This window comes from Quercus robur, chromosome 12 (genome assembly GCF_932294415.1).
Source record: "Quercus robur chromosome 12, dhQueRobu3.1, whole genome shotgun sequence".
NCBI lineage: Eukaryota > Viridiplantae > Streptophyta > Magnoliopsida > Fagales > Fagaceae > Quercus > Quercus robur.
Window position 1 is genome coordinate 1541260 of NC_065545.1, and position 26674 is coordinate 1567933.

The window sequence follows — 26674 nt, forward strand, 5'->3', positions numbered from 1 at the left end:
TTTTATGGAAAATCCAAACCAGCTTTATATAAAGAGTAATATCCATCTCTTTAACATCAAGAAGAAATTTTTCCTCCAAGACGATACTGAATTATTGCACATCAGCAGTAAAAATTTAAATAATTAATGTCTTTTATAATATGCATGACAAGAAATTCTCAATAATATTCTTCACGGTAGAACCTCCTTATTATTATTATTATTATTTTTAATCTGCTTCTTAGGTTTTTGAATTTTTATAGAACCTCCTGCGTACAACCTCCTGTGTGTTTCAATCAACTAGAAGCTTGCCGTGCAAAAGAGAAAGAGGGAACATGTTTTTTATTATTATTTATAGTTAGATAGTATTTCAAATCTATGGTTATAGCCGTTACCTAATGAGGATGAAAAACCTCATGATACACCACTGACTGAGAATCACAACCAAAATGAGGATGGTTATAACCGTTACCTAATATCCGTTACTGCCACGATGAAGGATGGCAGAAAACAAGGAAATAAAAAAGTAATAAATATCTAGAACATACAACAACTAGAATCAATGTCTAGTTACTTTCTATAGTAACATTCTAAGCTGCTTTTAGTTGTTGTTGTTGTTATTAGGCATCACCTTGATCAGTTAGTGTGTAACGAACTGCTTCAACAGGAATGAGCCGTGGCTAGGGCGGCTTCTTTGTCATCTATTGTTCAAGAATTTAGCTTTTTCTTTACCATAATAAAGCGAAGGAACTAGAACCTTGCCTTTGAAAAAGAGAAAGAGAGGAGGAAGAAAAGAAAAGGCGAATATACTTTGCTTCAATGAGGAGGCAAATTTTTAAGTAGTCCTGGTGCTAAATGAGAAAGCACACGAAATGCCAATGGTGCATACTTTAAGAAAAGAATAATAAGCTAATTAATGAGTTGTACAGTTACCCAAAAAAAAAAAAAAAAGACTTGTGCAAATATTAATTCATCAGGAAAATATCCTCGTCTCAAATGTCTTGCTGCGTTTTAGAATTGCCATAATAGCTCTTTAAAAAAAAATATATATATATATATATATATATATATTCTCAATTTTGGACCTATTGCAGTACTTTTGAACAGCTGTGATAAGCCCTACTATTTATTATTATTATTATTTTTATATAAAAAAATTTAACAAAAAAATATGACCAATATCGGCATTTTCAAACCGCTACAATTTGTACATCCTTCTAAAGCGGCGCTATAGACCTACAGATTGCCGATATAGACCATATCTATTGCAGCACTTTCAAAAGCGCCACTATAGGTTTAGGGTTTATACTGGCGATAGCCAAAATTGCCATAATAGGTGACATATAACAGTAGTTTTAGGAAATTTGGCGTAAACAATCTATACGTAATAGTAGTATAATGAGAAATTTGGCATAACCAATATTGTGAAAATTGTAAGAAAAAACCATTTAGTACTTCCAAATATCCTAGTCAAACTAATATTCTATATATTTAATAATTTAAGCTAATATTAATAGCACTACTATAATTCATCATTTTCGTGCATAAGCAAGGTTGAGTAATACTATAGCCACGGGCTATTTTAGAACATTTTTACAAAATATTAACGTGGCTAACCTTTTATTGATTTTCATCTAGGCTCACCTTTAATATTATTTTTTCATTTACCAATAATAACTCACCACATCAACAATTTGTAAAAAAATTTATAAAAAAATTTGAATCTCTAAGATTAAAATTTAAAAAGGGAAAAATAACCTCGATATTGGCTTAGCTGAGCTCATTTTTGTTGACTGTTACTGGGCCTGGAAGGTTTGGACTGGTTCATTGTTTTTCATTGTTGTTTTTGACATCCATAACTTATGTTGGTTAACCCTCCTTTATTTTGGGCTGCTGTGTGGGCCTCCAACCATGCTGTTGTTGTATGTTGACTTGCCTAGGGTCAAACTTTGTGGTCACGGGCTGGGATTTTTATGGGCCCATTTTAAGTCAATCTGATGACTTCCTTGCACAGGCCTTGTCTATAATCTGAGCTTGATCCATTCGGTAAATGGACCTCGGCCTATTTGATTTGTTATCCAAACAAAAATGCCCTTGTTAATGTATATTATATTATATTATGGGCTTTAGGCCCAATTACCTTTCTTGTATAGCACACTTGTACTTGTACTACACTTTACTTGTACCGCACACTTACGCCTCCTATATAAGGCTCTGATGTATATTCTCTCATTATGAAATACAATACAATCTTCCAGTATTTCTAACATGGTATCAGAGCCACTGCTCTGACCTTTTCTTAGCAGTCTTGTCTTCATTAGTGTGGCTTCCTTTTAACAACGCTTCCGCCATCACACTGCCACCGCAGCCTCTCGCCGTTGAACTTCCGACGTCATCCAGCCGTCGTCCTTGGGTTCCGGACCTGCAGCCGCCGTCGTTAAGGAGTTTCACACTGCACAGACCACTGCTCCGCTGCAATTATTGCTCCGATTACGATTTTGAAGGTACCACTGAGATCGTCCAGCGCCGATCTACACATTCGTGGAAGCCTCGTCGCCATCGGAGACTGCACGCGCCCCCACGCGCCATTCAAAGTTGCTGTTCCGCCGATCACGCGCCACACGTGCCACCACGCGCCACAGCTTCTTTTCACGCGCCTCCACGCGCCTCCACGCGCCTCAATAGCCTCGCTGACGTCAGCCCTAACAGCTTGCTGACGTCACTGCTTGCGTCATCCGCTGACGTCACCTTCTGAATCTGGATTTGACCGTTGACTTCAGGTTGACTGTTGACTTTGACTGGCCGTTGACTGTTGACCGTTGACTTTTTCAGGGTTGACTTTTTCAGTCCAGGTTCTCCTTACCCAGTTTTTCGCGTAGATTTCATTTCTGCTGTCTGTTTTTGCATATTGTGTCTCTAAATGGATAAAAAGGATAATTTTGTTCCTCGCCCCATCAATACTGTATTGGAGGGGAATAAAAATTACTTATCTTGGTCTCAATCTATGCGCAGTTTTCTTAAGGGTCGCATGCTCTGGCATTATTGTACTGGTGCAATGACTATTCCTGTCAAGGGAGCAAGTGAAGAAGATGCTGTTTTTCTTGGTCGCATGATTGAATGGGATAGTCATAACCACATGATCCTCACATAGATTCGAAACACTTCCATTCCCTCTATTTCCAATCTGTTGGGCAGCTTTGATGATGCAAAATCTGCATGGGATATGTTGGCCAAAAGGTACTCCACTACTCATGGATCCATGAAATATCAGTTAGTGGTTGAATTGCATCAACTCAGGCAAGAACCAGGGCAATCCATCAATGACTATTATGATCAGCTTCGCTACATTTGGGACCAAATTGACCTTTCTGATCCAACTTGGGCATGCTCAAAGGATGCTCAGCAATATGCTTCCATCAGAGATGAATTTCGCCTCTATGAATTCCTGATATCACTTCACAAGGACTTTGAGCCCATTCGAGGTCAGCTTCTAAATCGCAGTCCTGCTCCCTCTCTTGATACTGCTGTGAATGAGTTAGTTAGAGAAGAAGCTCGTCTTGAACCCTTCAAGCCCAGAATAAGCTCAATGTTTTGGCTATTACTCCATCTACTCCACTCATAGAGCAACCTCAGCAATCAAGTGATTCCTCTGGCTCTCACAATCGTCGCAAGTAGTCCAACAAAAAAGTCTGCAACTATTGCAAGCGTTCTGGCCACACCATTGAGACTTGTTTCCGTCGCAACAAATCTACTGCTGCTGTTGCTAATACTGAGCCTACTCCGCCAATGGCTTCCACCTCAGCTGAGTCCTAGTCTTCTGGATCCACTATCAACCTCTCCCCCACTGAACTACAGGAGATCATAGATCAGGCTGTTCGTATGGCTGGTAATGCATCTCTTTCCACTGCCCTATCTGTTCTACCCGGTAAGTCTCAAACTTGGCTTTTTGATTCTGCCTGCTGCAATCACATGACACCTCACTCATCCTTATTCTCCAAACTTGACCCTGCACCACATCCTCTAAATATTCATATAGCTGATGGTTCCACCATGCATGGAAATAGTTTAGGTTTTGTTTCAACCTCTAACCTTTCTGTTCCTGGAGTCTTCCATGTACCTGACCTATCCTATAATTTGTGCTCTGTGGGACAATTAGCTGAATTAGGTTATCGCCTTATTTTTGACTATTCTGGGTGTATTGTGCAGGATCCGAGGACGGGACAAGAGCTTGGGACCGGCCCTAGAGTTGGGCGTATGTTTCCCGTGGACAATCTTCATCTTCCACCTGTTGCTCCTATTTCTGTTGCTGCTGCAGCTACTGCAGTTTCTTCCTTACCATCTCTTGCACTTTGGCATTCTCGTCTTGGTCATGCATCATCTTCTCGGGTACAACAGTTAGCTTCTAGGGGTCTGTTGGGTTCTGTGTCCAAAGACAATTTTGATTGTACTTCATGTCAGTTAGGAAAACAACCAGCTTTGCCTTTTAATAACAGTGAATCCATTTCTAATAGTATTTTTGAGTTAATTCATTCTGATATTTGGGGACCTTCTTCTGTTGCTAGTATTGGTGGATCTCGATATTTTGTTGTCTTTATTGATGATTATTCTCGTTATAGTTGGATATTTCCTATGAAATCTCGTTCTGAAATTTTACCAATATACAGCAACTTTGCCAAAATGGTTGAAACCCAATTCTCCAAACGTATCAAAACTTTTCATTCTGATAATGCTCTTGAATATACTCAATATGCTTTTCAAGCTTTGTTACATTCCTATGGCACTGTGCATCATCTAACTTGTCCAGGTACCTCTCAGTAAAATGGTCGAGCCGAAAGAAAACTTCGTCATATTCTTGACACTGTTCGTGCTCTTCTTCTTTCTGCCCAAGTTCCTGCCCCATTTTGGGGTGAAGCTGCTCTTAATGCTGTTCATACGATTAATCGCATTCCAAGTGCTGTCATCCATAATCAGACTCTGTATGAGCGTCTCTTTGGGTCACCTCCTGATTATCATCACCTTCGATCCTTTGGATTTGCTTGTTTCGTTCTTCTTCAGCCTCATGAGCACAACAAACTTGAACCTCGATCTAGACTTTGTTGTTTCCTTGGTTATGGCGAAACTCAAAAGGGGTATAGGTGTTATGATCCTGTCTCTCATCGTCTTCGTGTTTCTCGTAATGTTGTCTTTTGGGAACACCGATTGTTTGTTGAGCTCTCTCACTTTCGTTCTTCCTTGACTAACTCCTCTGTTTTAGAAATCTTTCCAGACGAGTCTCTTGTTCCTTCTACAAATACTTTTGATCCTTCTTTGGACTTCTCTCCAGATATTTTTGATGCTTCTCCTAGACAGGTTGAAGATGAACAGGTTGATGACGAGCTACCCCACCTTGAGCCTGGGTCCCCTGCTCCTGCTCCGCCTGAAGATCCTCCACAAGACATTCCACATCGCCACTCAACCCGGGTAAGATCCATTCCTACACATTTACTTGACTATCATTGTTACACTGCCCTTGCTACACTTCACGAGCCTCAAACCTATCGTGAGGCCTCCACTGACCCTTTATGGCAGATTGCAATGAAAGAGGAACTTGATGCATTAACCAAAAACCATACCTGGGATCTGGTCACTCTCCCTCATGGACAGTCTGTGGTTGGTTGTAAGTGGATCTATAAGATCAAGACTCGCTCTGATGGGTCCATTGAGCGCTACAAGGCTCGTCTTGTTGCAAAAGGTTTTACACAGGAGTATGGGATTGATTATGAAGAGACTTTTGCTCCAGTTGCTCGTATCTCATCTGTTCGTGCCCTCTTAGCTGTTGCTGCTGCTAGTAAATGTGATCTTTTTCAGATGGATGTTAAAAATGAAATTTAAGGACAATTCTACTATTAAGGACAATTCTGCCAAGAACAATATTGAAATGAAATTTAAATATTCTAACATATCTAACAATGGAAAATTATAGGAACTCTAAGAATAAGATAAATGTATACTCATTTCTCTCACATTAATAATGAGTTTCATCATGAATTTAATTATTAAGACTCATACGTGAGAGGAATGAACTCTAAAATTACCCATCATTGTGTTCCTCTTAAGCAAGAAAATACTCACCATAGTGTTCTTCAGAGATGGCACAAAGGAGAATAGTGTCATCATTTTTCCTTGTCCAGTAATTGGAGATTTCTTCGGGGCAGCAGATAGAATCGAGGTAAACGAAAGCGTCTTTGTGACCATGAAGTACTGCTGAGAAGAGAGGAGTCTCGCCTTCATTGTTGCGAACACTTAGCAATGTTGTTGAGTCTGCTTTATCTATGATGCTACGACACATCCTCACACTCCCCACTGATGCTGCATAGTGAAGAGGGGTATTTCCTTTGAAGTTTTTCCTCTTTAAACAAGTTTTTGCGAGAAGACTTCCGGGAGCTAATTGTTGTAGAAGAAGTTCAAATATATCTTCTAGGTTATGGTACGCTGCTAGGTGGAGTACCGTGCCCCCTAACTTGGTGATCGGAACATTTAAAAGCCAGTCTTTTTGACATATGTTACCGACTTCATTCCATTCACCTTTGGCTGCACTTTGAGACAATCTTTCTGCAACGTCCTCAACGGGATGGGATTCAAGGTTTGGATAGGGTTCAAAGTGGAGATCATCATCCAATGGTTTCTCTTGTTCAAGACAATATGTATCAGCATCCATCTATTTGGAACAGTGAAGATGAAAAATGGACAGAATTAGGATTAGGGTTGTGGAAACAAGTTTGCAACAATGGAACTTTTTTTAATCATTGAGTACTGTAAATGAATCTGCAATCCTCCGAACCCCATACCAATTGCCATCCTTATGTGAAAAAAAAAAAAAAAAAAAAAAAAAAAAAAAAAAAAAAAAAAAAAAAAAAAAAAAAAAAACACTAATTGAAATATATATCCTGCAAAATATGGCCATTTTTTAGTTTGATTTATAATTAAATATTCTATTTGATGACATGCATACCATTTACAATTCTTACATAATATTTGATTATCCATAATATTTTTTTTTTCTATTTACAATTCTTACATTTTAGAATTAGTATTTTGTGAAATAGTTAAATAGTAAGGGCACTAAACTATTGGATTATTAACAAAAATAGTCAACATAAGCAATATCAAAACAGAATCAAATGTAAAGTGTAAGAAACAAAACTTAAAACTTTGAGGCCCAAAAGTGTACTTTAGTCAATAAAAGGAGAACCCCTAAGAAACCCAATGCAAGATGTTCTTTACTTGAATTACATATAGATAATTAAATTGAACATAACACATTAATTCAGACAAAAAAATAAAATTGTTGTGGCAATTCATTAACAAAGTAATTACTGAAGTTGTTTATACCAGGAAAGATGTCAGTGGCTGCCAAGTCGCCTTCCAAGTTCCAATACTATATGATATGCTGGTGTTGAGCTTTCTGATGCAATATCGTCCAAGGCTCACGGAAACCTACCAGTTTATTTATAGCATTATCATTATGTTGGTTATTAGTGCACCTGCTTAATTAATTAATGATGTTAAAGGAGATTGTGAAGTGAAACGGGACCCATAAGACTTGGAGCATAATTCAGCTAATATTCCATATCATTAATGAGTAATCGCTCTTTCTCTCTTCTTCGTCTTTTGTACACAAATTTAAGCCTTTTTTCTTTACCAAAAAAAACCTAGAACCTTACCTTGAAAAAGAGAACGAGGGAACATGTTAACTTTTTTAAAAGAAGGGGAACATGCTATTTTAAAGTATTTGATTAAATTATTTACAATATTGATATCACCTAAAGAATTTGATTCTTATAAAAAAAGATGAAGTAAAGAATTTGATACTAGAGAAATGAACACGCAATAACTATAGTAATAAAGGAGTCAAAGATCGAGATTATCTTTCGGGGCCAAATCAGAACTGATTCAATTTTACAATTTTTTTATTAAAATTGAAATTATATTCTTCTTACTTTTTTGCTAATTTAAACTTTTGATGAAACTGTACTCTTAGTCCATGAAATTTACTCTATGAATTCTATTGGTCCCTTAAGTTTCTATTGATTTATATTTAATTTAGCTTGTGTTTATATATGTATGTAATATGAAATTTGGTTAATCACTTGAAATTTAGGCTATTAAGTACGTAGTTAAGGATTTAAAAGTAATTAAGCTGTAAAATGATTTTGGGGTCTCATAATTTGCTAAGGTTTTATATAGTACTGCTATTAGCATTTTTATTTTTATTTTCATTATTGGAGAGCAAAAATTAAACAAATAATAACATGACAAAACTTTTTGCTGAAGTTAAATATTAGTTTAGAACACTCCCTCTTGAGGGAGCAGTACTGTAGAATAGTCTCACCACCCTTTTATATGTAATAGGGATCTCTACTCTCTAGGTTGCTGTTACAGATGGAATTGAGGCAAAGGAAGATGTCTGTTCTACCATTTTTGGCTTAAATTTAAAAAAAAAAAATATATATATATATATATATATAATTAAAAAAAAAAATCAGGTTCTAGTTTTTTCTTTTGATCAATATCCCAAAAGCAAGGGCTTGTTGAGTAAGCCATTTTTAAAACAGTTTTCATAAATTGAAATACAAAACGCGGTGGGGTCAATTTTGAAAAATGAAAATTAAAAATTAAAATCTCACCTCAAATTTTACTATGCAAACACTAATGTTTGATTTATTTTTGTAAATAAAGCAAAAAAACTTTTTTTTGTTCCTCTCTCTTTTTGAATGACATTATCACAATATACGGAGATTGACATATGTTAGGTTCTAAGGATTTAGAATCTACATGTTTTAGAACTTCAATATGTAATGTTGGAAAACCATGATCAAAACTTAGAGTCTAGATTTAGGCTGCTCAAAGTATGTTTTTTGTAAAGTTGGAATCGAGTAATTGCAGAAAATTACTGTTTACTTTCTGCAAGGCTCAATCGATCGAAAATTAGATTTGATCAATCAAACCTCGTGCAGAATGTTTTTTTGCAGAATTTTCCAACTCAGCCCAGACCCATATGATGTGTAGGGTTTTATGTTTTGCCTTATGTAAAAAAGGAAAAACCCTAGCCACGTTTTGTTGTTGTTGTTTATGCTGTGTGTGTGAATCTCTTGTGATATCTAGAAGTATTTGCCTTCATACACACTTAGGGTTATCAAGATCAAGATTAATGTCGATCGAGAGCTTGGTGATTGCTTCAGTTGCTGCATAAAGAGCTTAAAGAAAAACACAAGTGGGAGTACTTGTTGTTAGGTTCTAAAGACTTAGGATTTTATGTATTTAGAACTCTAATTTGTATTGTTAGCAAACCATGATCAAAACAATGTGTTTAGAAGTGTTTTAGTCTAGATCAAAGTTGTGCATTTATGTAAAGTTGGAATCGAGTTAAAGCAGGAAAGCATTGTGTCTTTCGGCCTGGCTCAATCAATCGAAAGACAGGCTCGATCGATCGAAGCTCGGGCAGAATGATTTTCTGCAGATTTTTCCAACTCAGCCCTAGGTGTTTTAAAACATTTTTAGGGTTTCTTATTTGTCCTAAGTATAAAAGGCAAACCCTAGCCACGATTTAGTGTTGCTCATATTGCGGTTTGTGTAAATCTCTTGTGGGATCTAGAGGAGCTTTCCTTTACATAAACTTAGGGTTTTCGAGGAGAAGATTTATCTACACCTTGATGATCAACTTAGTTGTTGCCATTGAAGCTTAAAGAAAACACAAGCGGATGTGCTTGTATCTGGTGGGGAATCCAAGAAAGAAGGAGTCTGTGGATTCGGAGCTTGCACGTGGTCGTGTCAGTAAGTTCTACTGATTGGTAGCAATAAGAAGTCGAGCGTGGGGGCTTGTAAGTCTTATTGTATGAACTTCGATTCTTTCAAGATAGTGGATTCAAGTTTACCTTGAGGATAGCTAGGTCAAATCCTCCCCAGGTTTTTATCGGTTTGGTTTCCTAGGTGATCATATCTTGTGTTATTTATTTTCCGCTGCTTTGCTAGATTTGATCATTGTTATTGTGATAACCTAGACTTGTTAAATTGGACTAAGTAACATCTTGGCTAATTACCTAGGTTAAATCAATTGGTTTTAAGGGGTCTAAAAACTATCAAGTGGTATCAGAGCGGGTTGCTCTTTTGTTGTTGATCCTTTGATCACTGAGCTGATCCTTGACCCCTGTTGTCATGGAACACAGACACTCTCTAGTTATTCCTCCTCACTTTGATGGGAATAATTATGCTTATTGGAAAGTAAGGATGAAAGCATTCCTGAAATCTATTGATGAGAGAGTGTGAAACTCCGTTGAATACGGATGGGAGAAGCCCACTACTCCTGTTAGTGAGTGGGAAACTTCTCAAAAAGAAGCAGCTGCATTTAATAGCAAGGCTATGAATGCGATCTTTAACACTATTTCTATGGAGGAATTTAAGAGAATCTCTAATGTTGAGGTTGCTCATACTGCTTGGAATATCCTCCAGACTGTGCATGAAGGCACAAAGGCTGTTAAAATCAATAAATTGCAACAATTGACTTCTAAATTTAAAAGCATGAGGATGTCTGATGATAAATCTTTTGATGAATTCTATGCTAAATTGAATGATATTGTTAATTCTGCTTTTAACTTGGGTGAAATTTATGATCAACCTAAAATTGTTAGGAAGATTCTTAGATCTTTAACTGAAGATTTTAGACCCAAGGTGACTGCCATTACTGAAAGTAAGGATGTGGACTCCATCCCTGTTGATGAACTTGTAGGATCTCTTCAATCTTATGAGTTGGATCTACCCAAAACTACCAAATCCAAATCAATGGCTCTTAAGTCAGTTGATGATGTTGAAAGTGGTGGATTTGATGATGAGCTCTCTGCTACAGAAATTACCTACCTAGCCAAGAATTTTAGAAACTTTCTTAGGAATAGTAATAGAAAGGCAAGAGGCACAAACACTGCTGAACCTAGAAACTTTAGGAAGCATGATCCCACTAAGGTTAACAATAATGATAAACTTAGAGAAAAAGTAGGTCAATCTTCCAATAATTCTTTGGACTCTCAGTGTTTTGTATGTCAAGGGTATGGATACATGAAATCTGAATGTCCTACCTATTTGAAGTCTAAGGGTAAGGCTATAGCTGTAACCTTTAGTGATGGTGAAGTTTCTGATAATGAGTCTGATTGTGATGAAGATGGAAACTTCATTGCTTTCACCGCTACTATTGTAGTCGATGAGAGCATATCTGTTGAAGAGAACCCTTCTGATGGAGAACTCTCTGAAGATGCAGATCTTCAAGAGGCCTATAATAAACTTTGCAAAGTTGCTGCAAAGGATGCTATGAATGTTGAACTAGGCTTGAAGAAAATTGAATCTCTTGAGCTTAATAAGAAGAATTTGCTTGTTACACTGTTTGATGCTAATGAACTTTTGAACAATGTGAAAACTGAGAATATGCTTTTGCTTGATAAAGTTAAATCTTTGGAACTTGATTTATCGGTTGCTAGATCTGCTAGTTCTAAATTTGATTAAATGCTGAGTGTTCAAAAGTCTTCTTCTGACAAAACTGGATTAGGTTATGTTGAAAGCATCTCTGTGTCTGCTCCCCATTCCACAAAGTTTGTTCCTTTATCTTCTTCTTCTGAACCTTCTGTAAGTGAGATAGTGAGTGAAACTGTTAAACCCTCTGTGAGTGAGGTTGTCAAACCCATAGAAGTTTCATCATCTAGGAAGATTAGGGTTGATTTGAAAAAGTCTAAGTCTAAGAAGCCTACCCTATCTAAGGACAAGACACATGATAAGCCTACATGAGTTTGTCACTTTTGTGGAAAGTCTGGACACATTCATCCAAACTGTTACAAGCTGCAAGCTGCAAAGAGAGCAAACAAACCAAAAGTACCTGTACCTCAAGCACAAGATCCTATGGTACTCATTGGTGAATTGGTAAAAACTTTAAACCTTTATTCCAATCCTGAAGTTGGTAATCATTCCCATGTGAATAAGAACTTTGATGCTCATGGTGCATCTAAAAGATTTTGGATGCAAAAGACTCGAACTAACTGAGTCTTTTTAACATGGTCCTTGTGCTTCATTGTTCTACCCTTTGTAACCATTGTTCTTTGGTTTTGTTGTGTTTTTTTTTTTTTTCTAGGATTTGCATTGCATAACATTTATGCATTTCATTCTAAATTAAAAATAAAAATAAAAAAATAAAGGAAGAAAAAGGAAGCAAATTTTGTTTTTGTACTATTCTTCTTGGTTTTTGAAAACAAGGTTGGTCAATTTATTTTCACATAACATGTCGTTTGTACCTTGTTTAACTTTGATGAGCTTATTTATTGCACTTTACTAGTTAAAGCTTTGTAGTGCATGTTGTGTGGGAAAGATATTTATGGTTTTTGATTACTTTGTCTTAATCTTGAAGTAACATGCTTTTGAATGTCGGACTTGAACCTTTAGAGAAAGGCATAAATAACCATCTCACCACTGTTCACTAGCCAATCATGAACACCTTAGTGCATATCATAAGATTGCACGAGAAAGTGTAGCACATGCACAAAAAGAACATAAGGTGAAGTCTCTGTTTAAATTGCTTAATACTTAAAATTGGTGTGTACTATTAGGCTTTATGCCAAACTCACATGACTAAAAATTGATATGTATATTATGAGACATAATTTCAAGTAACTTACATGATTGCAAGCTTATGATTTAGGAGATGTGGGAGTTATATGATATAACTCTTTATGTGATAGTCTCTTTTAAATTCTTTGTGATGAATTTTGTAGACTTTGTGATTGATTGCTATCCACATATCACTTCACATGTATCTCAAGCTTTTGCTAGTTGCACACACTACACGAGTTACTCTTTGCTAAACTTTGTACATGTTATTGTGTGTGTTTATGGTCTGACCAACCAAGTTTTGCAAATACTTTGAATTTTGTGCAAAATTAATTTGTTGCTTGAAAATTTGTGGAGAATGCAAGAAATTTTATTTTTGGAATTTGGGCTTAAATTTCTTGTTTTGAAAATCATATCATCACATACTCATGCATTTTGTTCTTAAATTTCAATGCTTTGAGTTGATTCTAAATGTTTTTCAAAAAATTGTGTTTTTCCTCAAATTTAGTGAGCCTCTGCCCATTTCGATCGATCCATTCTGTTTTTCGATCAATCAAAATTTTTTAAAAATATTAGAGAGAGCCTCTGTCTGTTTCGATCGATCGAAACTGATTTTTGATTGATCGAACTCTTTTCAAAATGTTTTGATAGAGTCTCTGTCTGTTTCGATTGATCGAGGCTGTTTTTTCGATCGATCGAAACTTGTGAAACATGTTTTTTAAAAAGTCAGATTGTCTTTTTCAAAGGTACTTTTTCAAAAAGTTTTTCAACCTTTCCTCTCTCTCTGACTTGGCTAAGGCTCCACCAAAGATTTTTTGTTGTTTTCTTCCGAGATTTTTGCAAGGTTTTTGTCTTCCAAGGCCAGTAAGTCCTTTTTACCCTTCCTTTCACATTTTATTTCATGATTTCGTGCATTTTTCATGTATATTCATTGGGTATTTTCGGCACTTTTCACATTTTGGGGTTTTTGATGTTTCAAACCTTTTTTGGTGAAATTAATCATTGGGTTTTTGTTCTAGGATGTTATTATCATGATTCTTGTAGTTTAATTTGATCAATTTTGTGGTTTTTGAAAAATTGAAAATTCTAGGGTTTGAAATTGTTCCGAATTGGGGATTTTGTTCAATTTGGGTTAAATTGATGAAATTGGCTTGTTAAATTGATGTATTTGGTCATTAATTTTTGAACTCTATCATGTATGATGATCAATTCGTCAATATCTTTCAAATTGATCAAGTGGTTTTCCAAATTTTGGGGTTTTTGTGTTAATACCTCTATGTTCAAGCCAATTTTGTAAATGTGAACTTAACTGCACTGCATTAGAACATGCATCATATCATTTAAATTGTTCATGCATCATATAGATTTTTACTCTATATATATATATATATATATATATTTTTTTTTTCTGCTAACTTGCAATCTGCCCTTGGTTTTGTCTTTTGTGTTTTTGTTCTTTTGCTCTGTGTTTTGGTCCTTATCCTAGCATCATGCCTAGGAAAACTAGAGCCCATAGGACCCCTTCCACTTCCTCTGAGTCTCCCTCTAGGAGTGAGGTGTTTAGGAATGATAAGTGCAGAGAAGCCTTTGAGACTTTGAACAGTAAGCGTAAGATATGGGCTGAGCGAGCTGTTGTGTTAGATGAGCTTGATCCGGCCATTAGGGCTAATTTTGAGTCTAGAGGTTGGTTGTCTCTCTTAGAGATAGATTATCCACCCCCGACCGCCCTGATTAGAGAGTTCTTCTCGAACCTCTCTTGCCACGTCTATGATTCCAACACCCTTGTTAGGAGTTGGATACGAGATGTTGAGTTCACCATTACCCCTCGGGTAGTGGCTGAGGCTCTTGGGGTTCCGGTTGTTCGGGAGCCTGACTATCCCTATGATGAGTCACCCTCATTAGATGTTGTCATGTCATACATCACTGGGTCATCTATCCAGTGGGGTTCTGATCCTCGGATCACGTCTGCTGAGCTTATCGAGACTGCCTATCTTTTCTTTAGGATAGCATGTCATTCGTTGTGGCCTATTTCTCATTTCCATACCATCCCTCTAGAGCAATGTGTGTTTTTGTATGCGTTTGTTTCTGGAGCGTCTATCAGTTTTCCTCATTTGTTCCTTCGCTCTTTGAACGAGGATCATAGGAGTTCTGCCGAAGGGCATGCGCTTATTCATCCTATTTTCATTCATAGGATTTTGCTCTTTTTAGGTTTAGATGGTTTCCCATCTGGTAAGCTTGTGCATGTTGTTGCTCCCATAGGTGCCACCTTTCTTAACCAGAGGGCTGCTCACTTAAGAGTTGCTCCTTCACGTCCTAAAGGTGCGCCATCTAGTGCTGTTCCCCCTCCTCCCTCTTCTATAGGTGCTGATGCTGTTGAGACATCGGGTGCTACTGCTGATGCTGATGTTCCTCCACCGACTGCTTCGGATGATTCAGACATTCGTCGTACTTTGGATCATGTCTTGACCGTTTAGGCAGCTCATGGACAGATTTTGGTGGACGTGCTCGATGAGATCCGTGCCTTGCGTGTGGAGTTGGCGCAGTTTAGACCACCTCCCTTTTGATGATGGATTTTTGTTTGCCCTTTGGCATTTCGTCACAAAAAGGGAGAGTACTTTGTAGAGTTTTTGCTTTCAGGGGAGTATATTTTTTGGTTGGAGCTTGTGGAGTTTAGATTGTATCTAGGTGCTTCACTTTGTACTTTACATTTTTAGCTCTTGCTATGTTTTTGTTGGGATATTCATGTTAGGGGGAGTATTATTTTTTGTTGATACTTTATATGTTTCTTGTTTCAAACTGTTTATTGATTTATATTTATGAGTTATTCATTGATATATGTCTTTATTGTGTATTGTTTGAAATCAAGAAGTTAATTTGTTTACTTGTATTGTTTCCACACATGCGGTTATGCAGTTTGTTTAGTGTTTCAGGAAATATACAAGTTGATTCAATTGAGCTGCTGTCTACACTTGCAACTGATGGATAGTAGTTATGATTGAATTTGTTTTATGAGCATTATTTTTGTAAATGGCTTTTTATTTTATAAACTTTGAGTTTCTAGTTGTGTTTTGTCACGGATTGCCAAAGGGGGAGTTTGTTAGGTTCTAAAGACTTAGGATTTTATGTATTTAGAATTCTAATTTGTATTGTTGGCAAACCATGATCAAAACAATGTGTTTAGAAGTGTTTTAGTCTAGCTCAAAGTTGTGCATTTATGTAAAGTTGGAATCGAGTTAAAGTAGGAAAGCATTGTGTCTTTCGGCCTAGCTCGATCGATCGAAAGACAGGCTCAATCGATCGAAGCTCGGGCAGAATGATTTTCTGCAGATTTTTCCAACTCAGCCCTAGGTGTTTTAAAACGTTTTTAGGGTTTCTTATTTGTCCTAAGTATAAAAGGCAAACCCTAGCCACGATTTAGTGTTGCTCATATTGCGGTTTGTGTAAATCTCTTGTGAGATCTACAGGAGCTTTCCTTTACACAAGCTTATAGTTTTCGAGGAGAAGATTTATCTACACCTTGATGATCAACTCAGTTGCTGCCATTGAAGCTTGAAGAAAACACAAGCGGGTGTGCTTGTATCTGGTGGTGAATCCAAGAAAGAAGGAGTCCGTGGATTCGGAGCTTGCACGTGGTCGTGTCAGTAAGTTCTACTGGTTGGTAGCAATAAGAAGTTGAGCGTGGGGGTTTGTAAGTCTTATTGTATGACCTTCGATTCTTTCAAGATATTGGATTCAAGTTTACCGTGAAGAGAGCTAGGTCAAATCCTCCCCAGGTTTTTACCGGTTTGGTTTCCTAGGTGATCATATCTTGTGTTATTTATTTTCCGCTACTTTGCTTGATTTGATCATTGTTATTGTGATAACCTAGACTTGTTAAAGTGGACTAAGTAACAACTTGGCTAATTACCTAGGTTAAATCAATTGGTTTTAAGGGGTCTAAAAACTATCACTTGTGATTGCTGTGAATCCAAGAAAGAAGTAGTCCATGGACTTGGAACTGTCACGTGGTCGTGGTAGTAAGTTTTCTACTCGAGATAGCAATAAGATATTAGTGGTCTAAGTCGCTATTGTAAAACTTCAATTATTTAGGGCCTATTTGAATTAAGGGGGGAGGGAGGGGGAGTAGAGTAGAATTGGCTGAAAATATACTAATTTTGGACCAATTCTACTCTACTCTACTCCCCCTCCTCCCCCCTTCAAACGGATCATTATAGTCCTATGTCTAACTAACTTAGGGAGATTACTAAAAAGATGAGACCATTGGAATTATATGTTAAAGATCGACATATTTGTTTATACAATGACTAATCCAACAAATTTAAATGAAAATACAAACTCTATAAAATTTTTATTTCCTACAAATATATATAATTGAAGTTGACTCAAAACATTCAAATTCAAATTCATAATGATAATAAAAAAATAAAACATTTAGACCAATTGAAGTCCCAACGATAAATTTTGGTTCAATAACTTAATTAAGAAGGTAGATAATATTCAAATCACCCAGATAAATATGTTTTGCTTTATTGCAATAGAACACACAGTACAAGTTCAGCATCAATATTATTGGAGAAGGTGTGTCAATCAATAACCTGAGCCATCAGATTCTTGATGATAGGAATGTAAATACTAGTTACTCTTCCAAAAACCAGCAAGGAATATCAACCTTGTAGTTACGTTGTGGCACCTTTCTGAAGGTAGCCCACACCAAATGAAAGTAGAGTGGAAACACTGCCATAGAAGACACTGTTACCAGAGCGTAGGTCACTATATAGGAGGTGGAAGACAGAAATTTTAGTTGATTCCTAAAGATGAAGAAATGTCCGGTTGTGAAGGACACCAAGGTAGAAGCTATGGAAATGTAGAATGCTGTTAAACCCAGGAAAAGCTTTAGTGGTAAAGCGTGGCGGAAATCTCTTTCTCTACACCCAAATGTGGGAATTGCAAGGAACATGACAACTGCTATGAGTGAAGAGTAGCAGGACACAAAGGATGAGCAAGCGTAAATTTTGGATGCCTTATTGACTGTGGTTTCAAAACCGTCAAGCACGTTGGTTGCGGTGGAAAAGGTACTTGTGACAAAGAGACCTGCTACCACTGAGCATGCATTCGATGTGTTGTTTAGCCAATTCCCTCCTTGTTCAACAAGTTTCTGGTGGTTCTTGGTGAAGACCTCCTCTAGGGTTTGGCTATTATTGTTGCTGAGAAAATGGAAGCTTCTTTGCAATAAAGATTTCTTAATGTACTGCATGCATTTCGAAAATAAAAAGACAAGGTTATACTTTCATATCTATTTCAATGGAGAGGACCTAATGCATTCTGTTACTACATAAATGAATATATACATGCATTAACCTTAGTCCAAGCATGGTACAAAGTACAAACTAAGGAATGCATTAGTTTCTTTCTAAAAGCAAGGTCCAATCGGTGAACCAATTGTAACAATTTGTACTAGCTTTCGACATGCTGATTTGATCGAGTAATGGGTTGATAATTCATCCAAGATCGACAAGCTTTTTTGTGTGTGCATGTAACAAAATCAAGTGCTGAGAAATAGTTTGTCTTATCCTCCTCACAATATTATGTAAACCTAGTTAAGATCTAACATAAGAAAAATACTAAAACTACTATAAATTTTATAATTTAACATCAACAAACTTACGAAGCAATGAATATGATTTGTGAATTTTAAAAAGCATAATAAATGAATATCAAAATTACTTATTTTGTTATTAATTAGTTACATATCAATTTGTAAAATTTATAATATCTCTAGCATTACTCTAAATATTATGAGAGTGATGTTAAAAATACTATAACTTTTACTATATAACACTTACAAATTGATATGAAATTAATCACAAAAACGTATAAAAAATGCCAAGTATACTATGAGTTTTACTACATAAAATTTACAACCTAATGTAGTCATAACTATGATTGATAGATTTCAACCACCTCTTAAATGAAGTTTTTATTTATTTATTTTTCTTATTTTAAGAATACCCTTAAATGAAGATTTGAATTTCCTTGAAAGGAAATTCAAATCTTCATTTATATATATCCTTTCTATATATGATTAGCGACACATTAGTGTGTAAATTCAATGTAGTAAAATTTATAGTATCCGTAGCACTATAGAAAAGTAATTATTTATTAAGATTGTCACATTAGTTTGTAAATGAAATGTTAAGTCTTATAAATGTGAAAGGTGGATTTTAAAAGCAAAATAAATAACATTGACAAGCTGATATAATAATGAATATAATTTGTGAACACTACAAAAAAGATTGCTATTTGCGACGAAACTTTTTCGACGATTACAAAAACCATCGTAAAAACTAGCTTTTTCGACGGCAAGTCTCTTCCATCGACAATGACTCGTCAAATATCAACACATTTGTGACGGCAAAATGAGTCTATCAAAAATGCTTATTATTTTTGTCGAAAATGTGATTTTTTTTGGAGGGAAATGTTCCTGCCTTACTTTTTACGACGGCATAAAAATGTTCGTCGCTAGTAAGGTATTATTTATGACAACTAAAGAAAAACCGTCGGAACTATTAACACTTGTGATGACTTTGGTACATCGAAAATACAAAATATATATTTTTTATGGTGTTAGTATTTGCGACAAACAATCTTCCATCGTAAATATAAAAGAGGGTATTATTTACGACGACAAAAGATACACCGTCAGTACTATTAACACTTGTGACGGCCTTTGTGCATCGAAAATACAAAATATATTTTTTTTATGGTGTTATTATTTGTGACAAACATGATTCCATCGTAAATATAAAAAAGGGTATTAGCGACAAACATGAAGCCATCGAAATTGGTAAAATATTTTGGAGGGAAAATTCCCCCCTTACTTTTCACATTTGTGACAACATTTATCCATCGCAATTAAATTTTTTTTTTTTTCTAATTGAGTTTGTATTTACGACAAACATGCTAACTATCGTAAATAGCTAATTTGCTTTAAAAGAAAGAATGTATATTTTAAAATTTGGCAGCAAAATTTTATTTTTCTTTACTGCCACTCCCTCCCTCCTACCCCCACCCCTCTCAAAATTTAGAATTTGGCAGCAAAAAATTTAAAATTCAGATCATCCAAAAAAATTTAATTTATACTTTAAAATTTTATAATTGACCCTTATAAATTTGTCGAAAAAAATTCAAAAAATAAAATAAAGTTGGTACAACAATGTAAACAAACCCATCTTCTCAACCCAAAAAAAAAATGGTTAAAAAACCCAAAAATATAGGAAATTTCTTTCAAGTAAACATATCCCTAATTACAAAACAAAACAAAAAAAGCCCAAATCTATCTTCCTCAACAAATCCCTAATTCCCAGAACAAAAACCAAAAAATAGAAAAAAAAAAATATATATATATATATATATATATGCCCTCAGAATCTTTGCTTATCTCTACACCATCGTTCTCCATACTTGCCAGAATCCAATTGCCACAAGAAAGTCTACGAGAAAGTCTCTGGTCAGCAGCTCAACCGAAACAAAACGGGTCTTTTTTTTAGCAAGTCCACCCCGCCAAATACTCTTAACCAAATTAAGGATTTCTTGGGAGTTCAGGAGGTCAAACAACATGAGAAATACCTTGGCCTTCCATCCTTAGTTGGAAAACACAAAAAAGCAAGCTTGATGTTCATTAAAGAGAAGGTCTTAGCTAAGCTCCAAGGCTGGAAGGAGCAGTTGCTATCCCAAGCGGGGCGAGAAATTCTCCTCAAGGAAGTCATCCAAGCAATTCCAACCTATGCAATGAGTTGCTTCAAAATCCCAATTACTCTTTGTGAAGAAATTGAGTCCATGATCAGAAAATTCTGGTGGGGGCAGCGGGGGAATCAAAGAAAAATTCACTGGACTAAATGGAGCGCACTGTGTAAGCCAAAAGACCTGGGAGGTATGGGATTCAAAGAGCTACAAAAATTCAATAAAGCCATGCTTGCTAAGCAGGTGTGGCGGCTGCTGGAAAATAAAGACTCTCTCTTTCACAGGTTCTTTAAAACGAAGTTCTTCCTGAATGGCTCCATTCTTGATGCCAAGGAAGGTAACGGATCGTTTGCATAAAAGTATCTCAAAGGGCAAGGCTGTGATTAAAAAAGGTCTGCAATGGAGAGTGGGCAATGGTGCCTCTATTCGTATTTACCATGATGACTGGCTCCCAACTCCCCGGCCGCAAAAGGTAATTTCTCCTCCGGACTTTCTTGATAATGATGCCAAAGTCTCTGTTTTAATTGACCATGATAAAAGTTGCTGGCTTGAAAATGTGGTTGATAACTCCTTCTTGCCTCATGAAGCCGCTTTGATCAAAGCCATCCCTCTAAGCCTTGAAAGCTGTGAGGATAAGCTATTTTGGTCCAGGAATTCTAATGGGGTTTATTCCGTCAAATCCGACTACAAACTGATCATGGACTATGAAATGATTGACGGTCTTTCTACCTCTGATTTGTCATTGACTAAAAAAGTTTGGAAGGGTATTTGGAACCTTAGAATTCCAAATAGAGTGAAAACTCTCATGTGGAGAGCTAGTTCGGAGGCCCTACCCACTAGAGTGAACCTCAGGAAGAGAAGAATATTGACTGATGACTCCTGCCCTCACTACAATCTCGACAAAGAAACATCATTCCATGCACTTTGGTCTTGCACAAGCTTGATTCCTGTGTGGCAGGTTCATTTTAGTTGGTTAATCAAGCTAGCTGTGAATTGCACTTCTCTGCTGGATATTATTCATCTAAGCTAGGATCAAAGCAACCGAACGGATTTATTTGCCATGACAGTAGCACTGATCTGGGCTCGTCGGAATCAGATCCGTGTTGGTGAAGCTGCACTTCCAATTGAAAAAATCAACTCAATGGCCTTTGAAAACCTCCAGGAATTCCAGCTTGCTTCCTCCACTCCCCATCGTGCTCCTCCCACGGTCAGGCCACCTAAATGGTCTCCTCCACCTCCGGGTTGGCTGAAGGTTAATTTTGATGGTGCAACTTTCTCCTCCAAAGGCCTAGCTGGTTTGGGAGCCATTATCTGGAACGACAAAGGTCTTGTTATGGCTGCCTATACACATCCTATTCCTCTGCCTACTTTTGTAGAGACAGTGGAAGTGTTGGCAGTGCGTAGTGCAATCAGCCTGGCAAGGGAACTGAACTTTGGCCAGGTGATCTTCGAAGGTGACGCAGAGGTCATCATCAAAGCCATTAACAATGGGGGCTTCGTGTCTTCAAGCTTTGGTCACATTCTTAAGGACATTAATCTCCTATCCAAGGCCTTTCACAAGGTGTCCTTTTGCCACACTCGCCGACAAGGGAATAGAGTGGCTTATGGTTTGGCTCGAATGGCTTGTAATTTTCCTTCTTATCAAGTCTGGATGGAGGATGTTCCTCCGGACTTAACCTCTATGTATTTTTCTGACTTTCCTAAATGAATTGCTTCCCCCCTATTCCTGGGGTGGTTTCTCAAAAAAAAAAAAAAAAAAAAAAAAAAAAAAAAAAAAAAAAAAGAATACGTTATAGCAATGAGTCATATTTTAAGTAAAGAGTTGATACTCCTATCAAAAAAAAAAAAGTAAAGAGTTGATACCTGAGAAATGAAGACGCAACTATGGTACTATGCAGTAGTGACGTGGGCCAAATCAGGGTTGCTTTAATAAAATTTGAAGTAGGACAACTACAAGTCAGATTTTTAATAATTTAATATTATTTATATAACATTTATTTTAACTTTTCATATTATAATTTTTTTAATTTCAAATCTATATATTCTTGCTTTTTTTATAAACAAAATTACTAACTAAACTACTAAAGGCCATTTGTATTTCAGTCTTTCTAACATTTCCCTTTTGAATGATAATAAGACTAATTCACTTAATCCTCTTATTATATAATGGAATTTAAGTAGGATTTTATTAATTTTAATTTTTTTTTTAAATTATGCAAAAGCAACTATAACAAAGTTTGGAAAGAAAAAATTTTAAGTTGGATTATTTCATTATCTCTTAACTATTTTTGATAAATTTATTCTTCGTTTGAAATATCTTCATTAAATTTTCTGCTATAAATTCTATATTGCTAGTAACCAATTTTTTTTTAAAAAAGAAATTCTAATAATATTTGTTATATTTTTTTTTTCAAAAAATTTGTATCAATTGATATTTTTTATAAAAAAATCTTAATTATAAATAAAAGAAACACTATTTACAATATAAAATTATAAAATAACAAGTACAAAGGCATATTCTTTCTTTTTTATGTCATGGCTTATATTCTTTACTCTCTTTTTAGGAAAATATCAGAACCATAACTTAATTATTGTACAATTTTTACTACAACTTATCATATGAAAAATTATGGCAAAAATTGTATAATAAATTGTGGTTCTAGCATTACTTCGCTCTTTATTTCAAGTCATTGCACGACAACTAGACTTTTTTTTTTTTTTTTTTTTTTTTTTTTTTTTTGATGTGAAATACGACAACTTTATTCAGAACACGACAAAAACGTTACATCCTGGGTCACCAGGTTTTCAATACAACTTGGTGTTTCTTCTACCCATGCATGCAAGGACAACACACCTCTGGCATACTATGCCAACGTGTGGGCTACTTTGTTTCCAGTGCACAGTACATGACTGAACTGGATAGACCGAAACCTGTGAAGATGGGATACGACACCAGCTATGATATTGGCAATGGACGAAGGCGGTTCAGTGAGGTGAAGCATGGCATTCGTTACTATTTGCGCATCACTCTCAAACACACAATCCCTGATTCTCATATTCCAAGCAAACTCAACTGCTTCTTCCATGGCCTTAGCTTCCGTCTCGAGAGCACCCAGTGGAGCTGTCAACTTCTTACTCAACGCTGCCACAACTACACCATGGTGATCTCGGATAACAACTCCGATACCGGCCTCCTTCTGTTGTTCAAAAGTCGCACCGTCCATGTTCGCCTTGTACCAGGGTGGTTTAGGGAGCTGCCACACTGCTTCCACAGATTCATGGTAAGGCCGAACTTCATGGTTGGTTGTTAAATATTCCTCCAAATAATTTTTTGTCCACTGAGCAAGAACAATGGCTGGCTTTCTACTCTTCCCATGCAGGACCTCATTTCGGTTTGTCCAAATAACCCACGCCGTCGTGACCATCAACTCGATATCCTCCTCCGACCACTTTTTAACGTTTTGAGCATACCACAGCAAATCCAAGAATTCGGGGCAACTATCCATGACATGATCTTTAGCAAGACCCACCTCATTCCATACCTCCTTAGCATGATGACACTGCCAAAACAAGTATCATGTTGTTTCCTCTGCATTTCCACACACCTCGCATTTGCTGTCCTGAGTTACTTGACAACGGTACAGGTTAGCTTTCGTGGGCAAGATATTTCTGCATGCCCGCCACGTGAAATTCCGGATTTTGTTTGGGACTTGCAAGCGCCAAATGAATTTCCAGAATTCCTTCATACACGTAGCATTAGAACTTTCCTTAGATAATTGCTCACTCCTTTCTCGCAAAGCGACCTTATAGGTTGACTTCACCGAAAATTTTTCGGAAGAGCTAAGAGCCCATATAAAACAGTCTTCAGGCAGAGTTGGACTCAGAGCAATGGATAGGATAGACTCTACATCCAAAGGCATGAGAATGCATTGAAGGGCCTCTAGATTCCACTCTCCTTTCTGGTGGTCAATAAGGGTGGTCACTAGCACATTAGAGCCAACTTCTGGACACGGTGTAACTACTTGGTAGGTAGGGGATATAGGAAGCCATCTGTCACCCCAGACTTGCACCTTTGCCCCAATTCCTATCCTCCAACGACTACCTTTTTTGACAATCTGCTGTGCAGAAAATATGCTTCTCCAAGCATAAGACGGCTTAGCTCCCAAAGATGCAGAAAGGAAGTCTCCATGAGGAAAATATTTTGCCCAGAAAATACAGTGGAACAGAGAGTTGGTGCAAGTTTGGAGCCGCCACCCCTACTTGGCTAGCAAGGCCAAGTTGAATGCTTTCAAATCCCTAAAGCCTATCCCACCACATTTCTTTGGTGTGCACATCTTCTCCCAGCTAAGCCAAGCCATCTTGTCCACACCATTATTTTGCCCCCACCAAAATTTCCTGACCATCCTAGCTAGCTCATCGCATAGTGAATCCAGTAACTTAAAGCAATTCATGGTATATGAGGGTATAGCTTGGGCTACTAATTTTATTAGAATCTCCTTTCTTGCATTCAACAATAGCTTTTCTTTCCATCTTGAAAGCTTCTTCCCAAGCTTATCCTTAAGGTCATTGAAAGTATTCTTTTTGGATCTACCCACCAAGGATGGGAGACCCAAATATTTTTCATGTTGACGGATGACCTGGACTCCAAATCTATTTTTGATCTCCTCCTAAAGTGCACGTGGGGTATTCTTACTAAAGAATAGAGTGGTATTGGCTTTATTAAGCTGCTAACTTGAGGCAGCCTTATATAGAGTGAATATGCGTTGGAGCTCATTGCACTCTTCTAGAGTTGCTTGGCAAAACACCAAACAATCATCAGCAAAGAAGAGATTGGAGATTCTTGGGGCTCTTCAGCACACTGCAATTCCATGGATGGTTTGTCGTTTTGCTGCACGATGAAGTAAAGCGGACAAACCTTCTGCACAGAAGAGAAATGAATAAGGTGATAGTGGGTCCCCTTGGCGAAGGCCCCTGGAGGGAACAATTCTGCCTTGGGTTTGCCCATTAATACAGATAGAATATGTGACAGTAGATATACACCTCATGATCACCTCAATCATTTTATGGTGAACACCCATCTTCCCCATAATATTCTCCAAGCATTTCCACTCTCATATCTAGTTTTAGAGTCATCTCTCCCACTTTTCCAGTCTTTTTTTTGGCTAATATGATGCATAGTTTCAAACGCCACCAGTACATTATCAATTATAAAGCGCCCTTTTGTGAAAGCACTTTGGTTCTCACTAACAATAATAGATAGTACATTTTTCAATCTATTAGCTATTGCTTTAGAGGCTATTTTGTAAGCTACATTACATAAGCTAATGGGTCTATAATCAGTGATTTTCCTAGGATTATGAACGTCATGAATCAGAACAATATGGGTGTCATTAAAGTCAGGAGGAACAATACCATGATTGAGGAAGTCAAGGGCAGCTTGAATAACATAGTTGCTGGTGAAGGACCAAAACCTTTGGTAAAATAGAGGGGACAATCCATTAGGTCCTGGCATAGTATGGGGGTGCATTTGCTTTATTGCTTGTGCTATCTCTGAAGCTTGGAAGTCTCTTGCTAGGAGTTGGTTCATTGCATTTGTGACTGAAGGAAGAACTACATTAAGGAGCTCTGTATTTTCACCAGGCCAAGGAGAAGTGAACAAAGAAGAGAAATACTGCATAGAAACATGCTCAATATCATACAACCCCTCCTGCCATAAGCCATTATCATCCTCTAATCCCTGAATCTAGTTCTGTTGTTTTCTGTTTGAAGCTTTTGTATGGAAAAAGCTTGTGTTTCTATCTCCCTCCTTCAGATACCTGTTTTGAGACCTTTGCTTCCACATTACCTCTTCCATGTCTAGCCAAGAATTAAAGGCTAGTCTGACCTGTCGAATATTGTCCATGTTGTTCCCTAGGAAAGCTTCAAGCACTTGTAGTTTATTCTTCAGCAACTTAATCTGGCGGCCAACATGACCAAACTCTCAATTATTCCACTGAGTGAGTTGAGCATGACACGAGGATATGTAGTTTTTCAGTGGATGGCCTATGGAAGTACATAAGCCATGCTCCCATGCATCACGTACTACTTCCTTGCATCGAGGGTCACGGAGCCATATGGCTTCGAACTTGAAAAGTTTTGCACCAACTCTCCTTCGTCTCCCATTCTGACCCCACTTTATGGTGAGCATGCAATGGTCTGAAGTCATGGTGGATAGATGGTGCAACTTTGCATTTGCGAATTGGGAGTACCATTCTGGAGTGGCTAGGGCACAATCTCCATTTGCAAAAATCTTGTTCCAAGTAAACCGTGATCCCACATAGCCCAAGTCTCTGAA

General features: G+C 37.0%; 1 protein-coding gene across 1 annotated transcript; it reads right to left on the minus strand.

Moving 5' to 3' along the window:
* Nucleotides 1-6070: 6070 nt before the first annotated feature.
* On the minus strand, nucleotides 6071-7530 carry LOC126710180 (uncharacterized). The gene is made up of 2 exons (XM_050410564.1): nucleotides 7351-7530; nucleotides 6071-6676 (listed from the first exon to the last, which is right to left on the minus strand). The coding sequence occupies exon 2, from the start codon at nucleotides 6674-6676 to the stop codon at nucleotides 6071-6073; it is 606 nt and encodes a 201-aa protein (XP_050266521.1). The 5' UTR covers nucleotides 7351-7530.
* Between the last annotated feature and the right edge of the window lie 19144 nt (nucleotides 7531-26674).